The sequence below is a fragment of the Dendrobates tinctorius genome, unplaced genomic scaffold (assembly GCF_039654945.1).
Source record: "Dendrobates tinctorius isolate UK_male_01 unplaced genomic scaffold, ASM3965494v1 ptg000129l, whole genome shotgun sequence".
NCBI classification, from domain to species: domain Eukaryota; kingdom Metazoa; phylum Chordata; class Amphibia; order Anura; family Dendrobatidae; genus Dendrobates; species Dendrobates tinctorius.
In genome coordinates this window covers 34,327,449-34,349,459 of record NW_027361797.1, presented here as the reverse complement: position 1 = coordinate 34,349,459, position 22,011 = coordinate 34,327,449, and the positions used below count along the sequence as shown (strand labels likewise).

At 52.1% G+C, this 22,011-nt stretch overlaps 1 protein-coding gene across 2 annotated transcripts in view; it reads left to right on the top strand.

The window, feature by feature from the left end:
- Window positions 1–290: 290 nt before the first annotated feature.
- The window catches only part of SMG1 (SMG1 nonsense mediated mRNA decay associated PI3K related kinase), a 203,662-nt gene continuing 181,941 nt past the window's right edge, over window positions 291–22,011 (top strand). For both annotated transcript variants that reach the window (XM_073542939.1, XM_073542938.1), the window contains exon 1: window positions 291–563. In XM_073542939.1, the coding sequence (XP_073399040.1) occupies window positions 487–563 (77 nt within the window). In that variant the 5' untranslated portion in view covers window positions 291–486. The remainder of the gene's footprint in view (window positions 564–22,011) is intronic.

Here is a 22,011-nt window from a genome sequence, read left to right as displayed (position 1 = left end):
GCACGATCAGGCTAGGATCACACGTGGGATCGTCACGCTCCTTTGTCCACCCCCCATGTGCAGCGCTGCACGGACACATTCCCAGATGGCTATGCACAGGTCTATCCGCCAGGTGTCGCTGTAGCGCGAAGCCAACCGATGCATTGAGCGCCACCTAGCGATCGGCTGTGTATGCCTGAGCTCTGAGAAATAGCAAGGCAGGAAGAAAAGGGGCGGGGTCACTTGTACAACAGCCAATCAAAAGACAGCGCCTGAGAAGGAAACGGATCCGTTCCCGATAGCCAATGACAAAGCGTGAATCAAGGAACTGTCGGAAAGGGGGCGGGGCCTCGCCGACAGCCCCGGAGCGAGCAGTTCACACGGCGACCCGGAGCCGCCTCCTCAGGAAGCAGGAACCGAAACTACTAGTCCCGCCTGGGCCTCCTGTGATCCCCGCTCCCTGCAGCCTCGTCCTCCGCTGCTGGCCATGCCGGCGAGGGGAAGGTAATGAGCCGCAGAGCCCCGGGGACTCGGCTGAACAGCAGCAAGCAGTACCAGCGGAGCTGGAATGACTGGCAACCCAGGTCAGTGGCGGCCGAGGCCTAGTGCTACCCCGGGCGGCGGGGGGACCGTACATGACCGGCCGAGGAGGCGGAAATGTGTGCGCCTGGTGACAGGGCGGACACTGGGGGCTGCTGTGAGGCCTACACGGTCCGGGGAGAGCCTGGAGCCCGGAGGGGAAGAAGAGGCCGCCTGGTGCCCGGGGGGGGGGGGCAGGAGAGAGAGGCCGCCTGGTGCCCGGGGGGGGGGGGGCAGGAGAGAGAGGCCGCCTGGTGCCCGGGGGGGGGGGGGGGGCAGGAGAGAGAGGCCGCCTGGTGCCCGGGGGGGGGGGGGGGGCAGGAGAGAGAGGCCGCCTGGGGGGAGGGGGGAGAGGCCACCTGGAGCCCGGGGGCAGGGGAGAGAGGCCGCCTGGTGCCCGGGGGGGGGGGGCAGGAGAGAGAGGCCGCCTGGTGCCCGGGGGGGGGGGGCGCGAGAGAGGGGCCGCCTGGTGCCCGGGGGGGGGGGCAGGAGAGAGAGGCCGCCTGGTGCCCGGGGGGGGGGGGCAGGAGAGAGAGAGGCCGCCTGGGGGGAGGGGGGAGAGGCCACCTGGAGCCCGGGGGCAGGGGAGAGAGGCCGCCTGGTGCCCGGGGGGGGGGGGCAGGAGAGAGAGGCCGCCTGGTGCCCGGGGGGGGGGGGCGCGAGAGAGAGGCCGCCTGGTGCCCGGGCCGACACTGGGGGCTGCTGTGAGGCCTACACGGTCCGGGGAGAGCCTGGAGCCCGGAGGGGAAGAAGAGGCCGCCTGGTGCCCGGGGGGGGGGGGGCAGGGCAGGAGAGAGAGGCCGCCTGGTGCCCGGGGGGGGGGGGCAGGAGAGAGAGGCCGCCTGGTGCCCGGGGGGGGCGGGCAGGAGAGAGAGGCCGCCTGGTGCCCGGGGGGGGGGGGGGCGGGCAGGAGAGAGAGGCCGCCTGGTGCCCGGGGGGGGGGGCAGGAGAGAGAGAGGCCGCCTGGGGGGAGGGGGGGAGAGGCCACCTGGAGCCCGGGGGCAGGGGAGAGAGGCCGCCTGGTGCCCGGGGGGGGGGGGGCAGGAGAGAGAGGCCGCCTGGTGCCCGGGGGGGGGGGGGCGCGAGAGAGAGGCCGCCTGGTGCCCGGGGGGGGGGGGGGGGGCAGGAGAGAGAGTCCGCCTGGTGCCCGGGGGGGGGGGGGCAGGAGAGAGAGTCCGCCTGGTGCCCGGGGGGGGCAGGAGAGAGAGTCCGCCTGGTGCCCGGGGGGGGGGGGGGGGGCAGGAGAGAGAGGCCGCCTGGTGCCCGGGGGGGGGGGCAGGAGAGAGAGGCCGCCTGGTGCCCGGGGGGGGGGGCAGGAGAGAGAGAGGCCGCCTGGGGGGAGAGGCCACCTGGAGCCCGGGGGCAGGGGAGAGAGGCCGCCTGGTGCCCGGGGGGGGGGGCAGGAGAGAGAGGCCGCCTGGTGCCCGGGGGGGGGGGCGCGAGAGAGAGGCCGCCTGGTGCCCGGGGGGGGGGGGCGCAGGAGAGAGAGGCCGCCTGGTGCCCGGGGGGGGGGGGCGCAGGAGAGAGAGGCCGCCTGGTGCCCGGGGGGGGGGGGCGCAGGAGAGAGAGGCCGCCTGGTGCCCGGGGGGGGGGGGCGCAGGAGAGAGAGGCCGCCTGGTGCCCGGGGGGGGGGGGCGCAGGAGAGAGAGGCCGCCTGGTGCCCGGGGGGGGGGGCGCAGGAGAGAGAGGCCGCCTGGTGCCCGGGGGGGGGGGGCGCAGGAGAGAGAGGCCGCCTGGTGCCCGGGGGGGGGGGCGCAGGAGAGAGAGGCCGCCTGGTGCCCGGGGGGGGGGGCAGGAGAGAGAGGCCGCCTGGTGCCCGGGGGGGGCGGGCAGGAGAGAGAGGCCGCCTGGTGCCCGGGGGGGGGGGGGCGGGCAGGAGAGAGAGGCCGCCTGGTGCCCGGGGGGGGGGGCAGGAGAGAGAGAGGCCGCCTGGGGGGAGGGGGGAGAGGCCACCTGGAGCCCGGGGGCAGGGGAGAGAGGCCGCCTGGTGCCCGGGGGGGGGGGGGGCAGGAGAGAGAGGCCGCCTGGTGCCCGGGGGGGGGGGGGGCGCGAGAGAGAGGCCGCCTGGTGCCCGGGGGGGGGGGGGGGGGCAGGAGAGAGAGTCCGCCTGGTGCCCGGGGGGGGGGGGCAGGAGAGAGAGTCCGCCTGGTGCCCGGGGGGGGCAGGAGAGAGAGTCCGCCTGGTGCCCGGGGGGGGGGGGGGGGGGCAGGAGAGAGAGGCCGCCTGGTGCCCGGGGGGGGGGGGCAGGAGAGAGAGGCCGCCTGGTGCCCGGGGGGGGGGGCAGGAGAGAGAGAGGCCGCCTGGGGGGAGAGGCCACCTGGAGCCCGGGGGCAGGGGAGAGAGGCCGCCTGGTGCCCGGGGGGGGGGGCAGGAGAGAGAGGCCGCCTGGTGCCCGGGGGGGGGGGCGCGAGAGAGAGGCCGCCTGGTGCCCGGGGGGGGGGGGGCGCAGGAGAGAGAGGCCGCCTGGTGCCCGGGGGGGGGGGGCGCAGGAGAGAGAGGCCGCCTGGTGCCCGGGGGGGGGGGGCGCAGGAGAGAGAGGCCGCCTGGTGCCCGGGGGGGGGGGGCGCAGGAGAGAGAGGCCGCCTGGTGCCCGGGGGGGGGGGGCGCAGGAGAGAGAGGCCGCCTGGTGCCCGGGGGGGGGGGGGCGCAGGAGAGAGAGGCCGCCTGGTGCCCGGGGGGGGGGGGGCGCAGGAGAGAGAGGCCGCCTGGTGCCCGGGGGGGGGGGGCGCAGGAGAGAGAGGCCGCCTGGTGCCCGGGGGGGGGGGCAGGAGAGAGAGGCCGCCTGGTGCCCGGGGGGGGGGGGCAGGAGAGAGAGGCCGCCTGGTGCCCGGGGGGAGGGGGGAGAGGCCACCTGGAGCGCGGGGGCAGGGGAGAGAGGCCGCCTGGTGCCCGGGGGGGGGGGGCAGGAGAGAGAGGCCGCCTGGTGCCCGGGGGGAGGGGGGAGAGGCCACCTGGAGCGCGGGGGCAGGGGAGAGAGGCCGCCTGGAGCCCGGGGGCAGGGGAGAGAGGCCGCCTGGAGCCCGGGGGCAGGGGAGAGAGGCCGCCTGGAGCCCGGGGGCAGGGGAGAGAGGCCGCCTGGAGCCCGGGGGCAGGGGAGAGAGGCCGCCTGGAGCCCGGGGGGGGAGGGGGCAGGGGAGAGAGGCCGCCTGGAGCCCGGGGGGGAGGGGGCAGGGGAGAGAGGCCGCCTGGAGCCCGGGGGGGAGGGGGCAGGGGAGAGAGGCCGCTTGGTGCCCGGGGGGGAGGGGGCAGGGGGGAGAAACCAACAGATCACTACCACTAGTATGTCCCACTCTGCTACCTACTGCAGCTACTCAATATTTAAATAATGCCACTGTACATGTGACTAGTGGTGCGTTCCCACTGTACGGTGCTGCTATACTACGTGGTGAATACTGTGTACTTGCTATGTATGGTGAACAATTGTGTGTGACGCCACCAGGGCTATGGAGTCGGTATCCATTTTGGTGGACTCAGTATAACATGGACCGACTCCAAAAATATAAAATAAATTGGGTATTGTAGTTCAGTGCAGGATGTGCTGGAAATGTTTTCATAAGAATTTGGGAAAGTTATGAAATGTCCTATAAATGTCTGTTCTGTTTCTGATCTAAGGATCTGGTCTGTTAGTGGAGCTGAATCTGTGCTGCACTTTATGCACATGCTCAGTAGTGACCAACTCTGGAGTCGAAGTCAGGGAAGTTTAGGAGTCGGAAATTTGGCTTCCACTATACTACATGGTGACTAGTGGTGTGTGCCTGACGTTTACGGCAACTATTTTACAGGGTTACTACTGGCGTGAGCCCGCTTGTGTGCTGCCACTATAAGGCTAGTTTCACACTAGCGTTTTTGAGCGCAGCGACGGCCTGCGCACGGCCGCCGCTAAGCCCTGCCGCGCCTCCGCCGGTAGCTCTGCCTACCGGCGCATGACGCTGCATGCGTCCTGCCCCCCCTATCTTTATCACTGGGGGCGCAGGCCGTGCACAGTATGCGTTTGGCGGCACATGCGCCTTTTTGACGGTGCGCCGGCGAAACCAAACTGCAGCAGGTTGCGCACTGTCAAAAGGACGCATGCGCCGCCAAACGCATACTGCGCAGGCCTGCGCCCCCAGTGATAAAGATAGGGGACGCATGCAGCGTCATGCGCCGGTAGGCGGAGCTACCTGCGGAGGCGCGGCAGGGGGCTGGGCTTAGCGGCGGCCGTGCGCAGGCCGTCGCCGCGCTCAAAAACGCTAGTGTGAAACTAGCCTAAAACATGGTAAATAATGGTGTGTGCCCACCATATGCTCCACTACACCACATGATGGTGGACATCCTGGTGGCAGTAGCTGTCACTGGCAGACATTTTCAGCTGATGCTTGGAAGTCAGATTCTCCTAATAAGGGATCTTGAATGATGAAGTGTAGATACCCCTGAGTGGGTGACCCCCTGTTCGCTGTCCCCAGTGTTGTCAGACTTGTTGGTTCCTAGTTCTTCTGGCCTTGGGGTAACCAGTAGTCAGGCAGGTTGGGTTGTCTCCAATCCAGTTCTTTTTCTTCATAATAATGTAGCAGTCCGATAGTCTGTATTTTTATTTTCACTTGCTTTAGCCACAGGTAACAGGTAAATGCTCCAGTGGTCTCCACTGGTACAAGAAGTGATCACATATAGTCGGTTCACTCTCTTGGCAGTTTCTTTATAACTATCCCTGCCCTGTTTGTTGCAAGTTATGAAATACTGGCAGAAAACCCGTTCTGCCCTCTGGGTCTTTTAGAAAAAGTCTTGGAAAATCCCTAGGATCACTGTGCTCTGCTTTTACTTACGCTCTACAGTGTAGGCGCAATCTCAGAAATGAGTGGAGGCGATTGTCCCTGTAAGCAGGGCTCAGAGGGTTTTTTTTGTGAAGACAGCCCTTGTCCATTTACCCCACTAAGACTTGTGGGTGTCATAAAGGGGTCCTATAAGTCACATTGGCCAACGTGGCCTTCTATGTGTTACATTGGTGAGCAGTCGTCTAGCTATCATGTCATTCTACATTTTAATGTTTTTTTTTTTTATTTTTCCTTGCTAAAAAGTGATACGAAAGACCTCGAAAATCCCCTGGTGTTCCAGCTCTGCTGCTCCAGTGGTTCCTGCTGGCCTTATAGACCCATCTCACAGTGAAAACTTAGCGATGTTGCCATGTGGCAGCCCCAGTCAGTCACTGTCCTCAGGAGGCCACGTTTGCATGGTCAGCATGTCTAAACTGCACACAAAGTCAACAAGGTGGAGTGGCAGCTGCACAACCTGTCACCTGAACAGTATGGGTTGTCAGTGACTCTTGGCATTGGAGCAGTCGGCAAACCCTGTTCCAGCCCAGCTAGCGGGCCCCACTTTACGTAGGTCTGATTTAGACCAACACACTTTTAGGGGTGTTAAATATATTTCCTAAGGTGCTATTGACATGAAATTCTCACCAGATGTCTGTAACATTCAATCTACACAGGCAAAGAAATCAACCCATAGATGACCATAAATTATGTGTAATAATTTGCGATTACACAGGTTAAAAAGTATTGAACTGGCTTACTAAAATTTTTAATACTTTGCACAAAAGCATTTGTTGGTGATGTACCGCTTCAAGACGCCTCCTGTATGGAGAAACTAGATGCAGGCATTGCTCAGGTGTGATTTTAGCCCATTCTTCCACACTGAAACTCATCAAATCCTGAAGGTCCGGTGAGCTCCTTCTATAAGCCCTGAGCTTTAGTTCCTTCCATAAACTTTCTGTTGGATTCAGGTCCGGTGATTGGTTGGACCATTCTAGCAGCTCTATTTTCTCTCTGAAACCAATTGAATGTTTCCTTGGCTGTGTGTTTGGTATCATTGTCTTACTGAAATGTTCACATTTGTTTCATCCTTCATCGTTCTGGTAGATGACAGCAGATTTTTTTCGAGAATGTCTCAGTACATTTGTCCATTCATTCTTCCTTCAGTTATATGAAGTTTGCCAGTGCCGTACGCTGAATAATAGCTCCACATCATGATTTTCTCACCGCCAAACTTCACTGTTGGTATGATGATTTTGGAGTGATATGCAGTGCCTTTTGGCATCCAAACATGCTTTGTATTATGGCATCCAAAGAGTTCGGTTTTGGTTTCGTCAGACCAGACTATATTCTCTCAGAATTTCACAGACTGACCTAAATGTTTTTGAGCGAACGTAAAGGCGCTTCAACATGCTTTTTTTGTTCAGCAATGGGGGTCTTGCGTGTTGAGCGTGCATACAGGGCATGGAGTTTGAGTGCACTACTTCTAGTTTTCTTTTGAAAATTATACCTGCTGATTCTAGGTCTTTCTGTAGCTCTCTACAGTTGGTCCTTGGCTCTTGGACACTCCTGATTCTTTTTACTCCTGTCTGAAATCTTGAGAATCACCTGGTCTTGGCCAGTTTATGTTGAAATGATGCTCTTTCCACCCCCGGATTAAGGCCCCTCTCTGGAACATTCAGTAATTTAGAAATTTTTATGTAGCCAATACCTTCAGTATGGTTTGCAATAATAAGGTTGCAACAGTCTTGAGACAGCTCACTGGTTTTTACCCATCATGAGATGTTTCTTGTGTGGCACTTTGGTAATGAGACACCTTTTTATAGGCTCAGTTGATCCAGCTGATTTTTCACTAAGTGGCCGGATTGTTTACTAACTACTGACAGATTTCATCTGGTGTCAGGACTTTCCATGACTTTTTCCACTTCTTTCATGTGTTTGATAATTTTTTCCTGTGTTACCTCTCATTATTACACACAACTTAATTTATGGACATTTTTGGTTTGATTTCTTTGCCTGTGTGGATTGGATGGACTATTACCAACATCTGGTGAGAATTTTGTGTCAATGGCACCTTCAGAAATATACTTACTTAGATAATTGACACCAGGGCTGTGGAGTCGGAGTCGTGGAGTCGGAGCTCATTTTGGTGGAGTTGGAGTCGGTATAAAATGGACCGACTCCGACTCCTAAAATATATAATAAATTGGGTACAGTAATTCAATGCAGGATGTGCTGAATATTTTTTCATAGGAGTTTGGGAAAGTTATGAAATGTCCTATAAATGGCTGTTCTATTCCTGATCTAAGGCTACATTCACACACAGCGTTTTTCCTGTGTTTTTTGAGGATACGTTTTTCAGCTGCAAAAGTTGATCATCTTTTTAAAAAACCGCATCACCTGAAAGGTTTTTGAGCTCATAGATAATGTTTTCAATAGCAAAAACAGATTAGAAATCTGCTCTATCTATCCATTTATCCATATCTGTCTATCCATATCGTATCTGTACCAAAAAGAATGAAAACCGGGTAGTACACCAATATATATTCTGTTCTATCTAAATATCTTGATTATTGGATCATAAAAATGATTAAATGTCTGAGGTTCACATTGTACTACAATAAATTTTTCACTTAAATATAAGCAATATGTGTGGGAGTCGGTGTAAGGGAAATTGAGGAGTCGGAGTCGCAGTTTGGCTTACCGACTCCACAGCCCTGATTGACACGTTCAATACTTATTTCACCCCCCCCCTGTACATCTTTAACACTGCATTTGTGGTCCATCTACCTGATACTGCACAGAGGGGTACTGTTAGGGTACATGCGCTGCGTCCAAAGCGCTGCCAGTTCAGGATTGTCGGCACATACCCTGAGGTTCTTACCACCATCTCTTCTTAATGAAACTATGCTTTTTTTTTTTTTTTTTTTTTTTTTTTTGGTTTTGCAAACTCCTGCGTTTTCTGGGGACCTTCTAGTGCTGACTGGTTTTTGTTTGCTTTTTGCCACATATGTGGACAACCCCTGTAACTACAGCACCTTCTGTTTGCACACTTTAACTCGTGCTGTGTCTTTAATACTTGAAGCGTCATTTATGCCTGTATATATTGCATTATAGTAAGTGTGGTATCTGGTCAATGTGCACGTTTTAAATGCGGATATCTTTTTTTTATGCACTGTTTTTTGTCTGCGCCGTATACAGCCAGTGCACTTTACATTTGCCGTTTAGAGAAGAATGGGGAATTATTGTTTGTTTTCATTATTCCTTTCTTGCCTCCTATAGAGAATCCTAGTGTTTGTAGTAATGCTGCACTTCTCCCAAGACTTAAAGGGAATCTGTCTGTAAAGTTGCAAGAAAAGATACGGTAATGGTGAATGAGCATTGTTAAAGCCCCCATTACACATAGCGATATCGCTGTAACGTCACTGGTTTTGTGACGCAGCAGCGATATTGCTAGCGATATCGCTATGTGTGATACTTACCTCCGACCGGCTCCCCCGCTGCTCATCACTGGTCGCCCGAGAACGTCCTGGATCATTTCTCGTCGAGCGCTTCCTGTGGCGCCGACAAGCGACGCGTGGACGCGGGCGGAGGACGTCAGGATCGCCGCGTCTGACAGGTAAGTAACGACCCCCGACCGCTGCTATGTCGCTGGTGAGATCTGCCTGTGTGGCAGCTCACTAGCGACCACTTAGCAATGCACCAGCGATCCATATCATTGTCGGGATCGCTGGTGCATCGCTAAGTGTAACGGTACCCTAAGACTGGCTTCACAGTAATCTTCAGTGTAAGCAGGATGCCGATCACCCTATGAATGAGCAAAAGGCTCGTACATCCTGCGGAATAATAAGTTGTGGAGCAAACAGGATTCGTGCTGCCGAAAACAAAGTGCTACAGATCTTTCAGTGTGCATAACTTACCTAAACGGGCTATTAAATGCCCACCGATTGGTCCTTGTAAACAGACTTTAAAGTCAACTCTCCAAAAGTAGCTTCCTTGGGCACATAGGTCTTAGGCTGGGTTCACATTTGCGGTTGTGTCCGCAGCGTTTCTGACGCATACATCCGCATGCGTTGTGTTTTCCTATCTTTAACGTTGTGGACGCAGGTCCATGCGTTTTTATGCGTTCGGGCTGTGCGGCGGGGCGGTGCTAACACATGTTACAATTTTGGAGGCGGCGAATTGCCGCCTCCAAACACATGCGGACGCTTACGGAAGGAATGCGTATAAACAACGCATTAGTTTATGGGAACGCATGCGTACGCAAGCACATGCTTACGCTTTGCGTTTGCATACGCAATAATTTACATAAGACACGCCCATTGGGCGTGGCTTGCGTACATTCAAACATTCGCCTGTGAAATTAGCACTGTCCAATCATCTGCAACCACATGCATGCTTTTTTGCATGCGTTTGCAGTTGCGGACTATACACTGTGGACTCAGCCGCAAATCTGAACATAGCCTTAGAAGATGTAAAGGTGTCAATGGATTTACGTTTCAATCTGTTGCTGCATTCCCGAATATGTAGCATTTTAGATCTTATACACAAGGTGTTCTGGGTGCGATAGAGCTCTCTGAACTTCTGCATCCCGAAGATGTTTCTCCACCCATCACCAGTTTCTTCTGCTTGATCGATAGCTCATTGTCTGATTCTCTTGCCTGATATAACATAAGCAATTGGTCAAATAGGTGCTGGTGCTGGGTGAGGAAAAAACTCCTTAACCCCTTTACCCCAAGGGTGGTTTGCACGTTCAGGACCGGGCCAATTTTACAATTCTGACCACTGTCCCTTTATGAGGTAATAACTCTGGAATGCTTCCATGGATCCCGGTGATTCTGACATTTTCTCGTGACATATTGTACTTCATGTTAGTGGTAAAATTTCATTGATATAGCTTGCGTTTATTCATGAAAAAAATGGAAATTTGACGACAATTTTGAACATTTTGCAATTTTCCATCTTTGAATTTTTATGCCCTTAAATCACAGAGATACGGCGCACAAAAAACTTAATAAAATTTCCCACATGTTTACTTTACATCAGCACAATTTTTTCGTTAGGAAGTTATAAGGGTTAAAAGTTGACGAGCGATTTCTGATTTTTACAACACCATTTTATTTTTAGGGACCACATCACATTTGAAGTCACTTTGAGGGGTCTATATGATAGAAAATACCCAAAAGTGACACCATTCTTAAAACTGCACCCCTCAAGGTGCTCAAAACCACAGTCAAGAAGTTTATTAACCCTTCAGGTGCTTCACAGGAATTTTTTTAATGTTTTTTTAAAAAAAAAAAATGAACATTTAACTTTTTTCCACAAAAAAATTACTTCAGGTCCAATTCTTTTTTTTTTTTTACCAAGGGTAACAGGAGAAATTGGACTGCAAAAGGTATTGTGCAATTTGTCCTGAGTAGGCTGATACCTGATATGTCGGGGTGAACGACTGTTTCGGCGCATGACAGAGCTCAGAAGGGAATGAGCGCCGTTTGACTTTTTCAGCGCAAAATTGGCTGGAATTCAGATCGGACGCCATGTCACGTTTGGAGAGCCCCTGATGTACCTAAACAGTGGAAACTCCCCACAAGTGACCCCATTTTGGAAACTAGACCCCCCCCCCCCCCCCAAGGAACTTATCTAGATATGTGGTGAGAACTTTGAACCCCCCAAAGGCTTCACAGAAGTTTATAACGTACAGCCGTACAATTAAAAAATCATTTTTTCCACAAATGATCTTTTCATCCCTAATTTTTATTTTCCCCAAGGGAAACAGGACCCGAAAAGTTATTGTGCAATTTGTCCTGAGTATGCTGATTCCCCATATTTGGGGGTAAACCACTGTGTGGGTGCATGGCAGAGCTCGGAAGGGAAGCAGCGCCATTTGACTCTTTTGGCTGGAATTGAGATCGGATGTCATGTTGCATTTGGAGAGCCCCTGATGTCCCTAAACAGTGGAAACCCCCCCCCCAACAAATGTTACCATTTTGGAAACTAGACCCCAACCCCCCCCCCCCCCCCCCAGGAACTTGTGTGGTGAGCACTTTGAACCCCCTCCCAGTGGTTCACAGAAGTTGATAACGCCCGGGCGTGAAAATAAAAAATCATATTTTTTCCACCAACATGACCTTTTAGTCCCCAATTTTTTTTTAAATTTTTCCAAGGGTAACAAGAGAAATTGGACCCCAAAAGTTGTTTTCCAATTAGCCCTGAGTGCGCTGATATCCCATATGTGGGAGAAAACTACTGTATAGGCACACGTCGGGGCTCGGAAGGGAAGTGGTGACGCTTTGGAATGCAGACTTTGATAGAATGGTCTGCGGGTGTCATGTCGCATTTGGAGAGTCCCTGATGTGCCTAAACTGTGGAAACCCCCCACAAGTGACCCCCCCCACCCCCCAAGGAACTTATCTAGATGTGTGGTGAGCACTTTGAACCCCTAAGTTCTTCACAGAACTTTATAACGTAGAGCCATACAAATAAAAAAATTTTTTTCCACAAAAGTGATATTTTTGCCCCCAATTTTTTATTTTCCCTAGGGTAGCAGGAGAAATTAGACTCCTAAAGTTGTTGTGCAATTTGTCCTGAGTAGGCTGATACCCTATATGTGGGGGTAAAACACTGTTTGGGTGCATGGCAGAGCTTTGAAGGGAAGGAGCACAGTTTGAGTTTTTCAACACAGAATTGGCTGGAATTGAGATCAGACGCCATGTTGGGTTTGGAGAGCCCCTGATGTGCCCAAACAGTTGAAACCCCCCAATTCTAACTCTAACCCTAATCTCAACCCTACCCCTAATGGGAAAATGGGAATAAAAACATTTTTTTTAATTTTATTATTTTTCTCTAGCTAAGGGGGTGATAACGGGGGGTTTGATATACTATTTATGGCGGGTTTTTATGTTTGGCAGCTGTCGCACGCTAAAAGACGCTTTTTATTGTAAAAATAGTTTTTGCATCACAACATTTTGAGAGCTATAATTTTTCCGTATTTTGACCCACCGAGTCATGTGAGGTCTTATTTTTTGCGGGACAAGTTGACGTTTTTATTGGTACCATTTTCGGGCACGTGACTTTATTTGATCGCTTTTTATTCCGATTTTTTTTTTTTTTTTTTTTTTTTTGGGATGCAGAATGAACAAAAACCAGCAATTTATGAATTTCTTTTGGGGGGGGACGTTTACACCGTCCCACGTGTGGTAAAATTGATAAAGCGGTTTTATTCTTTGGGTCAGTAAAATTACAGGGATACCTCATTTATATCATTTTTTTTTATGTTTTGGCGCTTTTATATAATAAAAACAATTTTATATAAATATTTTTGCATCGCTTTATTTTTTTCGCTGATGACGTTGTGTGGCGGCTCATTTTTTTTTTTTTTTTCAGGACAAGATGACGTTTTCAGTGGTACCATGTTTGTTTATATACGTCTTTTTGATCGCGCGTTATTGCACTATATGTTCGGCGGTATGATAAAGCATTGGGTTTTTTTTTTTTTTTTTGAAGGGGTTCTCTGAAGGGGTAACCTAGTGGGACAGATTTATAGGGCAGGTCGTTACGGACGCGGTGATACAAAATGTGTACTTTTATTGTTTTTTTTTTTTTGTTTTTTTTTTTTATTTTATTTAGAAAAAAAAATTTATTAGGGAATATTTTTATTTTATTTAGGAAGTTTTTTTTACATTATTTTTAAGTGTGTGGTTTTTTTTTTTTTTTTTTAACACTTTATTACATTGTCTCGGGGGGGGGGGGGGGGGTTGGCATCACTGTAAAGTGTCAGATCGCTGATCTGACAGTTTGTAGAGTAATCTGTCAGATCAGCGACCTGACAGGCGCTGCACAGGCTTTCTCCGTGCCTGCTCTCAGCAGGCACTGAGGAAGCCGCCTCCCTGCAGGGCCCCGGGGGGGGCCTGCAGGTAGGAGACCCTCGGAGCGACGCAGCACATTGCGCTGCTGGGGGGGCTCAGGGAAACAGGGAGCCCCCTCCCTGCCGATGCTTCTCTAAACCTGGGTACACTGCGATCATGTTTGATCACAGTGTGCCAGGGGCGGTCCTTGACCACCCCTGACACACAGTGCAGGGTGTCAGCTGTGATAATCAGCTGACACCCGGCCGCGATCAGCGGCGCTCACCACGTGGGCGCCGCTGATCACTGACGTACTATCCCGTCCATGGGAATTAAGTCCCAGGTCACATAGACGGGGTAGTTCGTTCAATGGCAGAAAGGGGTTAAAGGAGTTGTCTAAGTTAAACTCGACTGTCTGCAGTCACTCTGTGTGAATGTAGACTTTAATTTTCACAGTTTGCACTGTCAGGATTCTCCGATCTTTCTTGAATACAAAACATACCCAAAAGTGACACCATTCTAAAAATCGCACCCCTCGATGTGTTGTAAACCACATTCAAGAAACTTATTAACCCTTCAGGTGCTTCACAGCAATTAATGGAATGTGGGAGGAAAAAGTACACTTAACTTTTTTTCACAAAACTTTTACTTTCGACCCAATTTTTTTTATTTTTACAAGGGTAATAGGTGAAAATGGACCACAAAATTTGTTGCGCAATTTCTCTTGAGTATGCCGATACACCATATGTGGTCAAAAACTACTTTTGAGGCACAGTGCAAAGATCAGAAGGGAAGAAGCAGCATTTTGCTGGACTGGTTTGAGGTTGCCATGTCACATTGGCAGAGCCTCTGAGGCGCCAAAACAGCAGAAGCCCTCATAAGTGCCCCCATTTTACAAACTACACCTCTCAATGAATTAAGTGGTGCACTGGTCATATTGACACCACAGGGGGGGGGGTCACAGAATCTTATAGCATTGATCAGTGAAGAAAAAAATGACATAATTACATTTTTTACCACCAAAAATTTATTTTAGCCCTAGATTTTATATTTTCACACTGGGTAATGGGTAAAAATGACACCAAAATGTCTCCTAAAATTTCTGCTGAATGTAGAAATACCTCATATGTGGCTGTACAATACTGCTTAGCCTTGTTCCGAGACTAGGGAGGGAAGGTAGCGCAGATTTTCCTAGAATAATTTACTCAATATACAGAGACCCTAAGTGCTAGAAGAGCAGAATCCCCCCCCACAAGTGACCCCATTTTCAAAATTATACCACATTGGGACTTTATCTACAGGTGTAGTGACAATTTGGACTCCATGAGTGTTTTTCAGAAAAAAGCAACAGTGAAAATTGCAAACTGCTGTTGCATTGGCCAGGGCATTGCAGTGGCCAGGGCGTGCTTCTGGAGACATGCACCCGTAATTAAGGCAGGCTCTCATATTTGCAGGAACTGCAAACATTTGGACGCTAACTGTGGTTTCGGCACACTGTGGCTCAGAATGGGATGTGGGAACACAGAATTTGCTGAAATTCTTTTGTGAGGACCTGAGCCATAGTGCTTTTCTAGAGCTTTTTGTACTACCAGTAACAGAAACCCCCTTTATTTCTGTTAACAGGTGACGGACCTGAGCGGGGACTTGCTTTTTTTGTGGATTGTTGAAGCTTTTGTTGGGAACGTTTTTTACATAACATTTTTGATCACGTTTATCCGGCGCTCAACGCTGAGCACTTATAATTGTGGTTTCCATTTAAATCTCTGAATGATATGCTTCAGATGAAACCCCCAACAGATCCATTCACTATAATGAGGCAGCAGAGTTACTCTGGACTCCGTCTGGCCTCTGTTCAGCGTTGTCCTTTTTTTCCATAAGTGTACATAACTGTGGCCGACCGCGCTTTTATGCACACCTAAAAAGATGGACAACACCAGATCAAAGGCCAGACGGAGTCTAGTTTCCCCATCTACCTCATTTTAGGGAATCTTCCATTTAAGGGTTCCGTCTGAATTGCGCATTTCAGAAATTTACACAGAAACCCCGGTGTAAGCGCTGAACGCAGAGTGCAGGATATTTGTGAGCCGAACCTTACTGTGATCTTTTGGAGGCAGAATGAACACATCAGGAGTAGGTCAAGAATTTGTTCTATTTATTATTTACACCATTCCTCGTGCGGTATAAGTGACTAGACAACTTTATCCTTCGGGCTGATGCGATTACAGTGATACCAGATTTATTTGTTTGGCTGCTGTCACACACTAAAAGTCAAAAACAAGTTTGACGTTTTTATTGGCTCCATTTTCAGTCACATAGCAAATTTTTATCACTTTCTATTTCGACTTTTGGGAGGCAGAATGAACAAAAACCAGCAATTCAAGACATTTTTTTAAATTTTTTTTTAATACCTTTCTGCGTGTGGTAAAATCGATAAGGCAGCTTTATTCTTCTAGTCAGTACAATTACAGTGATGCCCCATTTATATTTTGGCACTTTTGCACAATAAAAACTATTTTATATAAAAAAAAAATAATTTTTGCATCGCTTTACTCTGAGAGCTATAACTGTTATTTTTCCGCTGACGGAGCTGTAGGGCGGTTTTTTTTGCGGGACAAGGTGACGCTTTCAGCAGTGTCATATTTCTTGGTGTTTGTGTTTTTGATCACGTTTTATTCCAGTTATTGTTCGGCGGTATGCTGATCATTTTTCTTTATCGCCTTATTGGGGGACACAGAATACCATGGGTGTATGCTGCTGCTGCTAGGAGGCTGACACTATGCAAAAACAATAAAATTAGCTCCTCCCCGGCAGTATACACCCACCGACAGGCACCAAGCACCTCAGTTTGTGCTTAGTGTCTGTAGGAGGCGGACCGGGATCTCCCCAGATCCGCATTTTTCTTTTCAGGTTTAGTCTGAACTTTTTAATTTTTCCCTCTTTTGTCTTTTAGGTTATTTTCCATCGGGAAACAGGGTGTAGTTGTCACCCTGATTTCCCATATCATGCAGCTGAGCGAGCAGTGTGGTGTCACCCACATCGCAACTCTCAGTACCGCAGGCAGGACTTTTCCCTATCGCCTTCCGGTGATAAGGGTTGTGGACAGGTGGCTAGTCCTTGCCGAATCCCCCTCCTCACCCCTCTCTCGGGACAGGGCTGAGAGGAAGACGGCGATCGCAGGTGTTTCAAGCCGTCTTCTGCAGGATGCGGGTACAGAGGACTCCCTTCCCCCCAGCGGCCTGCCGTTTCCCCGTGGGCCCCTGTGGTCATCCTCTTCAGGGACGTCAGGTAAGTGCCTGTACGTTCCCTCCGGCCCCGCATAAGCTCCGTGAATGGCAGAAGTTGGACCTTTGTGATTTCAGGTCCACAATTATTTGAATTTCCCGCCCTCTCTGCCTGCCGCGCGCTCACGCCGCTTGCTTCTCACTCCCAGGGAGACACTGGGGATTCCTCCACTCGCCACACAGCGTCACAAGCAGGGGAGGCAGACTTCCCAGGGCCACTGTCAGATCAGCTCCGTTATGTTGGCGCTGGCATGGGGCTGGGTCTTCACTTTCACTTTCCCTCAGTCTCCTCATCGCTGTGCTCCCTCCTTCCTTCCTGAGCGCGCTCTTTTCAGCGCGCCTTTACTAGCCCATCACAGGGCTCCTTTTCGTTTGATATGCCAGCCTCCTCCTTCGGCCATGCCCTCTCCTTCGCTGTTAACCAGTCATGGAGCGGCCGCTAAGCTCCGCCCCCAGCCTCCAGCACAAGGATTTCCTGGATTTTCACTCCTGCTGCGCTGTTTGGGGGACACTTCAGCGTTTTCTGCTGCTCACAGAATCTCGGTAGGCTCTGCTCTGAGGCAAAGATTAGCTCTCCTCGGCAGTTATTCCTTAATTCCTGCGGCCATTCAGTGCAGTTTACCTATGCCCAACCCTTCAGGGGATCTCTGCTTCAGGCCCACCGCTATCTATTACGCCTGTGCGCGCTGTAAAAAGAAGTGGGCATCGGGTCAGTCGTCTCCATTCTGCCCCCCCTGCAGTCCTTCCAATATGTCAGCATCTCAGGAGCGCACAGAGTCCCGGGCGGAGGGCGCTCTTCCCTCCTCTCTCCCCCCGGAGTGGGCCGTTACAATGTCACAGTCTGTTCCTGACTTGACAAAAGTATCAGTCGCTGGTCCAGGTTTTAGAACGATTACCTCAGCTATCCTCAGCCACCTCTGCCCCGACCACCTCTCGGGGTGAGTCGTCCGCACCTGACCGCGACCTTCAGAGAGACAGACAGGGAAGGTCTTCTAGGAAGTGGGCTCTGTCCACTTCGTCCTCGAGCTCGCAGGGCCCTTCCGCTCCCAGGCCTCCTTCTCCTTCCTCGGATGACAGCCTTCAGTCAGGCGATGATTCTCATTCGGAAGCTAGCTCTGAGGGGAACAGCGTTTCTAAAACGCGGGACATGGTCGATAGTCTTCTTGCAGCTATCTTCCAAACACTAAAACTTTAACAGGATGAGGCTCCAGCTCAGGAAAGCTCGGTTGTCCTTAGACGAGCCAGACCTCCGTCCCGAACCTTTCCCAATCACAACGATTTCAATACTACCTTAGCCAAACACTGGGAGCGCCCTGAGCAACGTTTCTCAGGCCGCAAGTATTTGGATGTTCTGTACCCCTTTGACGCAGAACTGCTCTCAAAGTGGTCCAAGGCTCCAGAGGTAGATCCTCCAGTATCCCGGATAGCCTCTAAAACGGTGCTCTCTCTGCCAGATGGGGCATCGCTCAAAGATCCTACTGACAGGCAGATTGAATCTCTGGCTAAGTCTATCTTTGAGGCATCTGGCGCCTCTCTGCCCTATTTTCGCATCCGCCTGGGTGGCGAAGGTAATTTCCGCTTGGGCAGAAATCCTTCGCAGAGGCATCTTAGCGTCAGCTCCTCAAGACGAATTGGCAGATCTTGCAGATCAGATTAACCAGGCGGGAAAATACCTTTTGGCCGCCTCCTTGGACGCGGCCGGCTGCGTTGCAAGGGCTAACAGCAACATAGTAGCTGTACGCCGAGTCCTTTGGCTAAAGTCATGGAATGCGGACACTACTTCGAAAAAGTCGCTTACCAATCTGCCATTCCATGGCTCTAGGCTCTTTGGAGCAAAGCTGGATCAGATAATTTCCGATGCCACTGGAGGCAAAAGTACTTCGCTTCCCCAGTCTCGACCAAAACGTCCCTTCAACAGAAGGGGGTTTCGACCATTCAGGCCTTTTCGTCCCTTCTCTGCCACGGAGAGAGCCACTCAACAGGATCGGCCGCCTGCCACCAGGGAGCGGGATCAGAGGAAACCTTCCTACAAACCCGCTCCTCGCTGGAGATCTAGAGGACAATATTCCAGATCTGCAGGAGCCAATTCCGGCAGATTTTCGTCTAAGTGACGGGTCACCCCCACCTGGAATTTCTTCCAGGGTGGGCGGCAGACTTTCCTTTTTCGCGGATGCTTGGCTGTCCGTTGTAGACGACGCTTGGGTCAGAGAACTCGTCGCATCCGGTTACAAAATCGAATTTGCTTCACTCCCGAACAGACGGTTTTTCCGGTCTCGGCCTCCGCGACAGCGGGCCCAGATTCCGGGTTTTCTGCAGGCCATTTCCTCCCTTCTTTCCGCCGGAGTCATTGTTCCCGTTCCCTCAGACGAACGGTTTTCCCGGTTCTACTCCAATCTCTTTGTAGTCCCGAAGAAAGACGGCTCTCTTCGTCCTATTCTGGACCTCAAATTGCGCAATCGCCACGTGAAGATTCTTCATTTCAGGATGGAGTCTCTTCGGTCGGTGATTGCTTCCATGGAGCCCGGGGAATTTCTCTGCTCGGTGGACATTCGGGATGCCTATCTCCACATTCCAATATGTGTGCAACATCAGAAGTATCTTCGATTTGCGTTTCAGGGAGACCACTTTCAGTTCACAGCTCTTCCTTTCGGCCTGGCTTCAGCGCCCAGGGTTTTCACGAAGGTGATGGCGACTGTCATGGCCATCCTTCGCTCCAGAGGGATCCTCATCATCCCTTATCTGGACGATCTTTTGATCAAGGGTTCGTCTCGCCAGGACTGTCTCCGGAGCCTTCAGATAACCCTGGACACTCTCAGCCGCCTAGGTTGGCTAGTCAACAAGGAGAAGTCCATTCTGGTCCCCACCCAGCGTCTGACCTTTCTGGGTATGGAATTCGACACGGAGCTAGCCCGTGTTTTTCTTCCAAAGGAAAAATTTACAACTCTGTCCAAGGGCATCAAAACTCTCAAGAGGCCTGCTCCCATTCCCATTCGGTTCAGCATGAAGGTCCTGGGGAAGATGGTGGCCTCCATGGAGGCAGTGCCCTTTGCGCAGTATCACCTTCGCCCTCTCCAGCTGTCTCTGCTTTCAGCCTGGGACAAGACCACGATGTCCTTGGACCGTCCTATTCGGCTTCCTCTCCGAGTGAGGCAGTCTCTCACTTGGTGGCTACGGCCAGCGTCAGTTCTCCAAGGGAGGTCCTTCCTTCCGCCTCAGTGGCAAATCATCACCACCGATGCGAGTCTTCTAGGATGGGGAGCCGTGTTCCATCAGAAAGCGGCCCAAGGATGCTGGAAGCCACAGGAGTCTCTCCTTCCAATCAATCTTTTGGAGATCAGGGCGATTTTCCTGGCCCTTCACTGGCAGCCCCTCCTCTCCGGCAAGCCGGTCCGCATTCAGTCGGACAACGCCACGGCCGTGGCGTACATAAACCATCAGGGGGGCACGCGCAGCAAACAGGTAATGTCAGAAGTGGCCAAGATATTCCGCTGGGCAGAACGTTACGTTCCGACAATCTCCGCCGTCCATATTCCAGGGGTGGAAAATTGGGCAGCCGACTTTCTGAGTCGTCAGGGCCTAGCGTTCGGCGAATGGTCCCTGCACCCCGCGGTTTTCTCTCAGATATGCGACCGTTGGGGCACCCCGGATGTCGATCTCATGGCATCTCGGATGAACCACAAGGTGCCGCAGTTCGTAGCCAGGTCCAGGGACCCTCTAGCCGTCGCATGCGACGCACTGGTGACTCTGTGGTCCCAGTTTCAACTTCCGTATCTGTTCCCGCCTCTGGCATTGATCCCTCGGGTGGTCAAAAAGATAAAATCGGAAGGCGTACCAGTGATTCTAGTTGCTCCAGATTGGCCAAGACGGCCTTGGTACGCGGTACTGGTCAACATGCTCGCGGACGTTCCCTGGAGGCTTCCGGACCGTCCAGACCTTCTCTCGCAAGGCCCCCTTTACCACGAGAATTCTCAGTCTCTGAGTTTGACGGCATGGCCATTGAGACCGCAATTCTAAAGGAATCAGGTCTGTCCAGTCAGGTTATTCAAACTATGATCAGAGCCAGGAAACCAGCCTCTTCCCGCATTTACTATAGGTACTGGAACGCTTTTTTCCGTTGGTGCGATGATAGAAGAGTCTTCCCAATGTCGTTTTCTATCCCGTCTATCCTAGGGTTTCTTCAAGCTGGGTTAGACGCGGGTCTGTCCCTCAGTACGCTCAAGGGCCAGGTTTCCGCTCTCTCTATCCTCTTCCAAAGAGAGCTAGCTTCTCTACCACAGGTCAAGACCTTTCTACAAGGGGTTTCCCACGTGGCTCCCCCTCATCATTCGCCAATAGACCCGTGGGATCTCAACCTCGTTCTTAGCGCGCTCCAGAAGGCACCGTTCGAGCCTCTCCAGGACATTCCTTTGTCCCTTCTCTCTTGGAAGGTCACCTTTTTGATCGCCATTTCCTCCATCAGAAGAGTTTCTGAATTGGCGGCCTTGTCATGTCGTTCCCCTTACCTCATTCTCCATCAGGACAAAGCCGTCCTCAGGCCCGTTCCTTCTTTTCTTCCAAAGGTGGTTTCCGCTTTCCATATCAATGAGGATATCGTCCTTCCTTCTTTTTGTCCGGCTCCATCTCATCCTCTTGAGAAGTCTCTCCACAAACTGGACGTAGTTAGAGCCCTGCGTGTCTATCTTGCCAGGACCTCTTCCTTCCGTCTGTCCGATTCCTTGCTAATCATCTCTGAAGGTCGCCAGAAGGGCCTTCCGGCTTCCAAATCCACGATCGCTCGCTGGATTCGTTCTACCATTCTGGAAGCGTATCGTCTTCAGGAAAAGCGGCCCCCTCCGGGAGTAAGAGCTCATTCCACCCGGGCTGTGGAGGCTTCGTGGGCTGCTCGTCACCAGGCCTCGGCCATGCAAATTTGCAAGGCTGCAACCTGGTCATCTTTGCACACCTTCACGAGGTTCTACAGGGTTCATACCCAGGCCTCGTCTGATGCTGTGGTTGGTAGGAAGGTTCTGCAGGCGGCGGTGGCTCACCGGCCGACCTGAGCCTTTCGGTTACTTTCATTCCTTTTTGCTGTTCCCACCCTTGGGACTGCTTTGGGACGTCCCATGGTATTCTGTGTCCCCCAATAAGGCGATAAAGAAAGATGGATTTTTGGTTCTTACCGTAAAATCTCTTTCTTGGAGCCTTCATTGGGGGACACAGCACCCTCCCTGTTTCAGTTGTACCGTGTTGGGTCTTAGAGTCCCCTGTTGGGTTGGTACATATGGTTCGAGTTTTTTCTCGTTGCTTCTCCTACTGCTTTTTCACCAACTGAGGTGCTTGGTGCCTGTCGGTGGGTGTATACTGCCGGGGAGGAGCTAATTTTATTGTTTTTGCATAGTGTCAGCCTCCTAGCAGCAGCAGCATACACCCATGGTATTCTGTGTCCCCCAATGAAGGCTCCAAGAAAGAGATTTTACGGTAAGAACCAAAAATCCATCTTTTGCCTCGTTTTTTTTTTTTACGGCGTTCACTGAAGGGTTTAACTAGTGGGACAGTTTTATGTCA